We start from the raw sequence: 10,386 nt of genomic DNA, 5'->3' as shown, positions 1-10,386 counted from the left end.
TCGAGCAGGAAGGGGCGTGGCTAGCGGAGGCGGGGCCACGCCCGAGCCGCGCGCCCAGGATCCGGGCGGAGTGGAGGGGGGCGGTGACGGGGCGTAGCCGTACGCAGAGGAGTCGTAGTTTAGCAGAGGCGTGGCTTAGCGGAGGTGTGGCCAGTGGAGTCGGTACTAGAGGAGGCGGGCCATAGCCGAGCGTACTGTGATGGACGGCTTAGAGGAGGCGTGGCCAAACGGAGGCGTGGCCGACGGAGACGGGCCGAAACCGAGAGCAGAGGGGGCGGGGCTTAGCAGGGCGTTGCCAGGGGAGGTGCGACCAGCTTAGGCGGGGCGTAGCCGAACGTAGAGTAGGAAGGGGCGTGGCTAGCGGAGGCGCGGCCAACGGGGGCGGGTCATAGGCGAATATATAGTAAGAAGGGGGTGTGGCTTAGCGGAGGAGGGGGCGGGGCTGAGGCGGGCCATAGGCCAACTCAAGTAGGAAGGGGCGTGGCTAGCGGAGGCGCGGCCAGCCGAGGCGGGTCCACGCCCTAGCCGCGCGCGCAGGGTCGGGGCCGGCGCCCAGGGCGGGCGCAGGGAGCGCGCTCGCGGCCCCGCCCAGCCCGCTTCCGCTGGCTCTTCCCTCCCTCGGAGCAGCGCGCTCGCAGCGGCCGGCGTTAGGGGCGGCGCTCGCGTGCCCCGAGGAATGCACGCGCAGCCCGGCGCCCGCGGCCTCCGGGACCCCGCCTCGCTGCCGCCGCCGCCGCCGCCGCCGCCGCCGCCGCCGCGCGCCCGGGCCGCGCCCCCGCCGCCCCTGAAGGTCGGGGGCTGCTCCCTCCAGCCGCCCCTGCACTGAGCGCCGAGCCGCGCCTTTGTCTCCGGCGTGCTCGGCCACCTCCCGGGACGCTCATGGCGGGGCCCGGCTGATGCCGCCGCCTCCGCGCCGCCCTCCGAGGCTGCGTCCGCAGGAGCCCGGCCCCGCGCGGACCCCTCCCCGCGCCCCGCGCTCCCCGGGACCTCTGCGCGCTCCACATGGAGGCGCGCGCCCTGGCCGAGGCGGACGCCGCCGGCCCCCAAGAAGGACCCGCGGAGCCCACCGCGGGCGCGCCCGAGCCTGAGCCTCTCGCCTACCGGCCGGACGACTTCCACATGCGGGCCACCGTGGGTGAGTTCTCTGCGCCGCTGCTGCCCCCGGGGGGGAACTCGGGCCCGCACACAAAAGGGTCGCGTGCGCTCGCCCCTCCAGCACCGGCTCCCGGGGCGCGCCCTGCTGGCGCGGTCTCTCCCCGCCTGCCTACGCGGGGGTCCCCGAGCGCCCCTACACTTGGAGGGCTTCTCCCCCGCGACGCCCCTGGTCTTGCAGAGCCTTCCCTCTCTCCCGATCGTCCAAACTCTCTTTATTTACATCTCTCCCCACCTCCCAGTCCCCCAGAGGCCCCCCTCCCCAGCAGCCTTCCCCTTGTCTGGACTGCCCCCCACGTCCCGAGCGGTCCTCGATTTAGAGGACCTCTCCTGCTTGGTCCTTAAGAGCCACCCCAGCTGCGGGCACTCTCTCAGGATCTTTCAAAGTATCTTTATTGGGATTTCCCGCCCGGTTCCCCCCCCCCCCCCCGCCCCCAGCAACCATCCCCTTCTCTGGACTGTCTTCCCCCACCCCTCCCCAGCGCTCCTCGGTTTAGAAGGTCACCCACCCCGCCCCTTGAGATCTCGTCTCCCCACCTGCGGGCGCACTCTCTAGATCTTTCAAAGTCTCTTTATTGAGATCCCCCCCACACACATACACACCGCGCGGTGCCCCCCAGCAACCATCTCCTTGTCTGAACGCCCTCACCACCGCCCCCCGCCCCCCAACCCCGACGTCACAAAGCCTGCCGGGGATTAATTCACACTGGTGGTCTCGCGCGGACCCTCCGCACCCCGCCCCCCACCGGGGCCGGGACTCTTGGGCACACAGGCAGCGTCCGTAGAGACACCTGCCGATTCCACCTTGGTCAGGGTCCCCTGCCCCTGTCCCGCGTCAGGATGCTCCCGCTTGGACTTTAGAATTCTGGGGTGCCCCCGTGGCGTTCTGGGGGGAGGTTCCTTACATCGCAGTTCTTTTCCTGTGTGCATCCAACCATCTGTGGTGGCCCATGGAGTTTTGGGGGGCAGTGGACGGCATTGGAGGTACACAACAGCAGACTACACGTTTCGTTACATCGTGGTACTTTTCCTGTGTACCTTTGAAACTTGCGTTTCTTTTTTTTTTTTAATGCAACACTAACTTTCCACCTCCACCTTTGTACTTGACCACTCCTACGCAACTGAATAGGTAAAGTGTCCCGGTCCCTGGGCACCTCGGTCCCCAGACATGTTGGTTTCTGGAGTCCACCCTCGAGTGCTTAGAACGTCCCAACCCCACAAGGCCGCTTCATTCAGCCCCGGGGGCTCAAGTCAGCCTGTGACTTCTTGACAACTCTTTGTGGCTAAGGGCCTTGTGCCAATCTGTCCCTCTTTCGCCTTTTTCATGTTGTTGTGGCCTTGTGGAGAGACGAGAATACTGGACAGTGCAGGACAGGGGGGCCTGGTGTGCTGCAGTCCATGGGGTCACCCCCAAAGAGTCAGACGTGGCTTAGCAACTCGACACCTACCACCATCACCACCCTCTTTTTCAAGGGAGGAAGCACTGAGTTCAGGGTCATGCTTGAGGCTTCATAAGACCAAAGGGCACAGCCAGGGTGGCCTTGAAACTTCCCCTTTTTTCTGTAACCTCTTGGCCATGTGAGGTCAGCAGTGAGGAAGGGGTCCTCGGGAAGCCTGGTTTGGGATAGAGTGAATGAATGGCACCCTCCGTCTGTCCTGCTGTTCACCTCCTCTCCCTGTCTGCCCGGTTCTGCTCTTGCTCCTTCCATCTTCTCTGTCTCCGTCTGTCTCTTGCCTTTCCTGTCTCTGTCTGTCCCTCCCTCTCAATTTCATCTCTGTCCTGTTTTCACTCTCTCTGTGTCTATCACCTTGTCTGTCTTCTCTCTCTCTCTCTCTGTCTCTCTCATCCTCCCTCTGGGGCACTCCGCTGGGCTGCTTTAAGAAGCTGCCCGTGTTTGTGTTTTTTTTTGCAGGGCAGCAGAGGAGGTGAGAAACCCCAGATGGTGGGCGGGGGCAGCCACCACCACCACCCCCTCCCCTGCTCCGCTAGCTGTAAAACATACATCAACAATGGAAAGTTGATGGAGGCCCTGCCATCCCCTTGGCACACAGCTCTGGCAGTTGGATCTGTATGGGGCACTGAAGCCAGTCTCTCCTGAAAGATGCCAGGGCGTCTGGCGGGGCCCCCCGGGGGCAGGTGGGTGGACTGCAGGCCCGGGACGTAGCCTGGTGTCTGCAGCCCCCTGGGGATACTGTGGGCGCTTGCCTGGTGGGCCTGGGGAGCCCCGATGAGTCATCTGGTCCTTAAAAATAGAGCGTCACTGCTTCTGGGGATGGAGCGCGGCCAGGTAGGGTAAGACACGCTCTCTTTGCCTCTCTTAATGAAGAAGATGCTTGCGTTCAAGGATAACTTCCTGTGGGTTCCAAGGGTATGAAGGGAGAGCCAGGTCATCCATATTCAGGATGTTGGACTAGCTCAGGTGTGGGACCAAGGGGTGTGTGTGTGTCACTTCGGAGCTTTGCTGACTTTTTAAAGTTTTTTGTTTTTTTTTTTTTAATGAAGGATAATTGCTTGACAACATTTTGTTGTTTTCCGTCAAACCTCAACATGAATCAGCCATTGGTATACTGCTGACTTTTTGTTTTGAAGTCACCTTTTGACAATACCTTTTTCTTTAATGTTAGAAGATTTGTGTGAGAGAATCTTTTAACGTTAAAGGCACGGCCTGAGATGCTAAGAAACTCAGAATAAGCTTGAAAAAGTCCTAACCCCTCCGGAGGTGTCACAGTTTCCAGTAACTTGATATCATAAGGTGTCCCGGACAAAAGTGAGAGGCTGCCTGCTGTTAGAATGCAGTCCAGACTAGCCTTAGGAAACTTCATCCTAAGTTTCCACTCGGGGAAACTGCAGTTTCCCTTTGCACTGCTCACGGACCCATGCCTCACCAGCCCCCATCACAGACAGGCTCCCCTGGTGTCTATGAACTGTCTGTGCGCACTCTTCCAGCTGAGGAAGGCCTTTCTGCAGGACATGAAAGGAACCCACAGGCAAGACACAAAGTAACCGCTCCCACAAGCCTCTCAGCCATGATCACAGGCCCCACCCCCTCGGAAACTTCCAGAATGAGTCAGCATGACCGGACCTGTTCCCCAGCCTGACTGTGTCACTCCCTCTGTTGTGTCCGACTCTCTGCAGCCTCACGGACTGCAGCCCGCCAGGCTCCTCTGTCCATGGGGATCCTCCAGGCAGGAATACTGCAGTGAGTTGCCACTCCCTTCTCCAAGGGGATCTTCCCGACCCAGAGGTTGAACCCGGGTCTCCTGCATTGGCAGGCAGAATCGTTACCAACTGAGCCACCACCCTGAAGGGTGTGTTAGAGCCCTGGCCTCACACAGTGAGGCATTTTCAACCGGCCGCATGGCCACTCCCGAGGGTCAGCTTTTCTATTTTCTTAAAGTGCACATTTTTTTTTTCCATCTTTTCCTTTTGCCTGTGAGCTGAGCCCTGGGGGAGTGACCTGTGGGACTGAATTTCTGACTCACCATCCCCCAGGGATGGTTGTGGTGACGTCTGATCTCTCAGTGCAGGTGGAACTTTGCAGGTGGGCACAGGTGTGCTTATGCCAGATTTAGCAAGAGAAAAGGGGCCAGGGCTTCTCAGACGGTGGGACATCCCTCTCCACTCCCCTGCCTCCCCGCTGCTGGACGGAGGGACTGTGACCTCAGAAGCCAGCTGGCAGCAGACGGCCCAGTTCATGGGGAGGCCACAACATCTTGGAGAGCTTGACTAAGGAGGACAGTCAGTGAGCAGTCAGTGATCAGATGCTCTTGTTCTGTGCTCCGGGATAAACCCTCTCTGGGAAACTCCAGAATTGTTGACTAGTTCTCCACGAATTCAAAGAGCTTGGAAGAAAGCTCAGCTTGTATTGGTGAAAAATCTCACCAAGGGCATTTTTCTTTATTTATTTTAAAAATGTTTATTTATTTGGCGGTGCCAGGTCTTAGCTGTGGCTCGTGGGATCTAGTCCCCCAACCAGGGAGTGAACCTGGGCCCCCTGCATTGGGAGTGTGGCGTCTCATCCACTGGACTACCACGGAAGTCCATGAAGGGCATTTTTTAAAGGGCTTGGAGCGTCGGGGGTGGGGTGGGGTACCATCTTGGCTAAACCGATTTCCTGGATTGGGAAACTCAGGCTCAGTTACAGCAGGAATGGTTTGCAGCCACGCTTGATTTCTTGCCGTGAGCAAGAAATGTTTTGGAATAATCGTAGGTGCGCAGGGGATTCCCAAAACCCACACCTAGACTCGTGTATCAATCACAAAGCTTTCCCTCCTGTGACATCTTCTTTAGCTATCATACGATATCAAAACGAGGATGTTGGCTGTACATACGGCTATATTTAAAGTAGATTAGCAACAAGGACCCCCTGGACAGCACAGGGAACTCTGCTCAATACTCTGTAATAACCTTATGGTTCCCAGGGGGAAAGATGGGGGAAGGGATAGTCAGGGAATTTGGGAAGGACATGGACACTCTGCTGTATTTAACATGGAGAACCAGCAAGGACCTGCTGGACAGCACAGGGAACTCTGTTAATGTCATGTGGCAGCCTGGATGGGAGGGGAGTTTGGGGGAGAATGGATCCACGTAGATGTACGGCTGAGTCCCTTTGCTGTCCACCTAAAACTGTCCCAACATTGTTGATCGGCTATATTCCAGTATAAAATACTAAGCTTTTTATCTTTTATTTTTTTAGAAAACGAACCAGGATGTTGGAATGGGTTCCATATCGTGTTGAGAGAGCATAGCCCTGATCAGTGTGCCCACTTTTCATGGAAGCTCTTCTGAGTGTGTGAGAAGGGGGTGTGTGTGTGTGTGTCTGTGTAGTCCTGTGCGTCTGTCTGGGCAGCGCCCACCCTCCCCCACCCCCTGCCGTGACTGAGATCAAGATCAAGGCACAAAACTCATTCCCTGATCACGGGAGTGTGCTCACATCTGACTTTTTGTTTGTTTGGTATAGCGTAGCGTCACACTGTCAGAAAGCCGTGTGTTCTTACGCTCTGGAAGTGCTTCCGTAGTGAATAATTAAACCCGTACTCTTCTCTCTTACGGTTGTTTTCCTCTCAGCTGCTGCGCCTCTTGGTTCCCCAGCATCGACCCTAATCTTTCTCTCCCTGCCACCTGGACGTTCCCTCCCACGTTCTGCTCCCAAACCACAACAGAAACATAACCTCCGTGGCCGGTGGAATCCCGACAGGCCAGATCTCCCGTGCTGGTGAAGCGACTCCTTGTCCGGGCGGTGTTGACAGGAGCTGCCGTTAGGAGGGAATGTGGTTTCTGGTGCCACGATACTGTCTTTTAATTTTAACTCACCTTGCGTGGGTGCGGAGGATACTTTCATCCTGGGAGCATCATGGCAACCTCGCAAGTTAGGTAAAGGACCAGAAAAGAATATTGCTTCTTACAGAAGTCCTGTAGGCTCTTTGTCCTCATTAAGAAGAAAAAAAAAAAAAGTTTATTTATTTACTTTTTTGCTCTTTGGGCATGCTGTGTGGCTTCTGGGAACTTAGTTCCCTGACCAGGGATCGAACCTGTACCCCACCGTGTTGGAAGCATGACGTCTTGACCCCTAGACCACCAGGGAAGGCTCTGTTTTCTTTTTTAAAGACTGCAGTGACATTGATGTAACGTGAAAGGAACTGTTTTCAAGGGAACCATCCACTGGCCTTTTGCATATTCACAGTTGCGTGGCCCTCGCCTCTGTGAGGTTGCACCATTTTTGTCCCCCGCAAAGGGGACTCTCTCACAGTCATCCCCACCCCCCACCGCAGCCATCTCTCGCTCTTCCGGCCGCTGAGAACCCCGTCTGCTGTCTGTCTCCACGGTTTTGCCTGTTCCGTGTTCTCATCCTCGCATAGACTCTGCTTTCTCGGCTTCCATCTCCGCGGGGCGGGGCCTTTGTAAACTTTTCATCTCCAAGGGTTGTAGCTCAGCGCATGAAGAAGCTACCTGCCAATGCAGGAGACCCGGGTTCGATCCCTGAGTCGGGAAGATTCCCCTGGAGAAGGAAATGGCAACCCACTCCAGTATTCCTGTCTGGAGCATCCCATGGATGGAGGAGCCCGGTGGGCTACAGTCCGTGGGGTTGCCAAGAGTCAGACATGCCTGAGCGACTGACACCTTGCCTCAAGAGAAGCCTGGTAGGTGCAGAGGCGATGGTTCCCTGCTCGGGAGAAAGAAAAGGAAAACTCGCCTGAGGAGAGAAAAGTACGGGAGGGGAGGACCATCCAGGAGTAGCAATGTGCAAGGAAAAGCAATTGCACTCTCATTCTCTCTCGCGGAAGGAGGGAGGCAGGGATGCGTTAACAACCCACAGGTACGGCCACACAAAACCTGTGGTCCTGGGTAGGCTAGACCCTCGGCCACGGACGCACACGAAAATTACGTCCCCTCACAGTGGGACCTTACCTTGAAACAGGGTCTCTGCAGACGTGATGAACTGGAGGGTCTGAGATGAGGTTCCTCCTGGATGGGGGTGGCCCTAAACCCCAGTGACGGGGTCCTTGTAAGACACACAGAGGAGAGACACGGACATAGAGGGGAAGCCACGTGGAGACGGAGGCAGAGACGGGAGGGAGGCGGCCACCAGCCCAGGGACGGACGCCTGGAGCCCCCGGAGGCTGGAAGAGGCGGGGAGGACCCTCCCCTGGAGCCTCTGCAGGGAGCCCAGCCCTGGGACCCTTGACCTCAGACATCTAGTCTCCAGGGCTCGGGGAAGGTGGATTGTGTGGTTGTTAAGCCCCCACATTGTAGGCGCCCCGGGAAGTTCATACAACTCCCAGAGAGGACTGCGGAGTTGCTTTCTTCGTGACTTTGGAGCTTGGTCTGTGAATAATGGGTTGGCCTAAAATCCTTGGAGGTCGAGGACCCCCGGTTCCACGTCAGACGCGTGTTTTCCAAGGTTATTCTTATCCCACGCAGAAGGTGTCTGAAATCAGAAAGCCAGTCACTCAGTCGTGTCCAACTCTTTGTGACCCCGTGGACTGTTAGCCCGGCAGGCTACCTCTTTCCATGGCAAGAACGCTGGAGTGGGTTGCTGTTTCCTTCTCCAGGGGGATCTTCCCGACCCAGGGATTGAATCCGCGTCCCTGACGTCTCCTGCATGGGCAGCTGGATGCTTTAGCACTACGGCCACCTGGGGAAGCCCCTTCAGAAGATGAGGCGTCTCTCATTCACTGCCGGGCGGAGCTCCATGGGGCAGGGTCTCCACCAGCTTCCCATGTGGTCAGGCCAGCGGGTACCATCTTGAATCCATGCCGACCTTGGTGTCTTGGTGGGGCATGGGCCCACCAGGAACACTATCCGTGGGGTATCTTATCAGCAACACAGGTCAGCTTCTCACGGTTCTGGAGGCTGGAAGTTCAAAGTCAGGGTGGTTGGATTTTGCTCAGAGCTGTCTCCTGGGTTGGCTTCTAGCGGCTGGACAGTAGGAAAGCTGTTCTAAGGATGGTAATCCCATCCTCGTGAATTATTCTCAGCTTCATCCCGTCCCAGAGAGCCACCTCAAGACACCATCACGTGTCCGTGTGGGTGGGTGTGTGTGTGGGTGGGTGGTGTTTGGACTTCTACCTGAGCAGTTTGAAGGGACGTGCACGTTTAGTCCGTAAGACTGGGGTTGACCTACCTTCCCTTGAGGTCAAAGGTTGACCTGCCTTTGGGGCTACAGGTGGCTGTCTCCAGTAACACCATCAAGTTGCCACGTCCTAGAATCCTCCCACGGAGAAGGCGACGGCACCCTACTCCAGTCCTCTTGCCTGGAAAATCCCATGGATGAGGGAGCCTGGAAAGCTGCAGTCCATGGGGTTGCTGAGGGTCGGACACGACTGAGCAACTTCACTTCCACTTTCATGCATTGGAGAAGGAAATGGCAACCCACTCCAGTGTTCTCGCCTGGAGAATCTCAGGGACGGGGGAGCCTGGTGGGCTGCCGTCTATGGGGTCGCACAGAGTCGGACATGACTGAAGCGACTTAGCAGCAGCAGCAGCCACAGAATCCTCCCGGGAGAACACCTGTCCCCCTGGGGCTGGGGACAAAGCCTCCTTGACCCCCTCCTGGGTCATCCATGTACATCAGGACATGGTGGGTGATGCTGATGTCAGCCTTGCTTCTCGGGTGGGGACCACCGAGGAGGTCAAGTCCGTCTCTAAGGAAAGGGCCAGAACAGTCTGTGACACAGGCGTGACCATCCCCTCCCTGGGTCACTTGACCCTTGTAACCATCTTGTCCTTCCTGTTGGGGAGAGAAGAGAAAAGGAAAAAAAGAAAAGCCACATTCGCGATTCTCAGGAAACCTTCCTCATTCGCTTTGGGCATCACGCTGTGGGGCTTTCCTGGTATTTTCCCCAAGTTTTTTTTTTTTAGACACCCACATGTCACTACCCTCAGACCATTCGAAAACGTTTCCCTTTGTCCTCTTTTCGTTGAAACTGTAAGTGCTTTTTCTTGCCGGGAAGAACCAGTCAATACTGGGAAAAAGCGAGGTTCACTTTTTTGGGAGCTCCGGTCTCAGGGAAGACCACAAGCATCTCCCTGGAGTTTTCACAGAGCTCTCTGGGAGGAAAGGGAGATGACCAGGGCGTTTTGGGGTGTCCTCCCCAGACGCTCAGGATGTGAGCTGATTGGGGTTTGCGGTGAGAGACAGAGAGAAGAAGGAAGTGTCATCTCTGGGGTCTCCTCTCCTGAGGACATGTAGACAGGCCCTCCTGAATTAGAGCTCCACTGTAAGGACATCCTTACTCCTTAGAGGTTTCATCTCCATTTACCGTCCCACCAGGATGGTGAGTCGTGTCCGACTCTTGTGTAAAAGTGAGAGTGTTCGTCGCTCAGTCGCAGGCGACTCTTTGCAACCCCCTGGACTGTAGCCCACCGGGCTCCTCTGCAGGATTCTCCAGGCAAGAATCCCAGAGTGGGTTGCCATGCCCTCCTCCAGGGGATCGTCCCAAGCCAGAAATTGAACCTGAGTCTCCCGATTCGCAGGCAGATTTTTCACCATCTGAGCCACTGGGGAAAGTCTTGGGACAATTTAAGACCCTTTGCAGCCAAATAAATAAATACTTAAAAAAAAAAAAAGAAAAGCTCTTCCGTACGTCGAATGGGAGAGACCAAAAGACAGGGCTGGAGGTGGGCACGTGTGCGCAGGGGGGAAGGTATTCATGACCATGTGAGGCTGCCAGGCTGTATCGGCGTGTCCACCACTAATTGCCACCTCCACCAGGCAGGCTGCTTGCTGGTGC

General features: G+C 56.8%; 1 protein-coding gene across 1 annotated transcript in view; it reads left to right on the top strand.

Annotated features, from left to right (window-relative positions):
* Positions 1-531: 531 nt before the first annotated feature.
* The window catches only part of LOC138431381 (cAMP-dependent protein kinase catalytic subunit PRKX), a 67,916-nt gene continuing 58,061 nt past the window's right edge, over positions 532-10,386 (top strand). Inside the window, exon 1 of the mRNA XM_069573491.1 lies at positions 532-1,135. Coding sequence (XP_069429592.1) covers positions 1,003-1,135 — 133 coding nt within the window. The 5' untranslated portion in view covers positions 532-1,002. The remainder of the gene's footprint in view (positions 1,136-10,386) is intronic.

This window comes from Ovis canadensis, chromosome Y, assembly GCF_042477335.2.
Source record: "Ovis canadensis isolate MfBH-ARS-UI-01 breed Bighorn chromosome Y, ARS-UI_OviCan_v2, whole genome shotgun sequence".
NCBI classification, from domain to species: Eukaryota; Metazoa; Chordata; class Mammalia; order Artiodactyla; family Bovidae; genus Ovis; species Ovis canadensis.
This window is presented reverse-complemented; position numbering and strand designations above follow the sequence as displayed.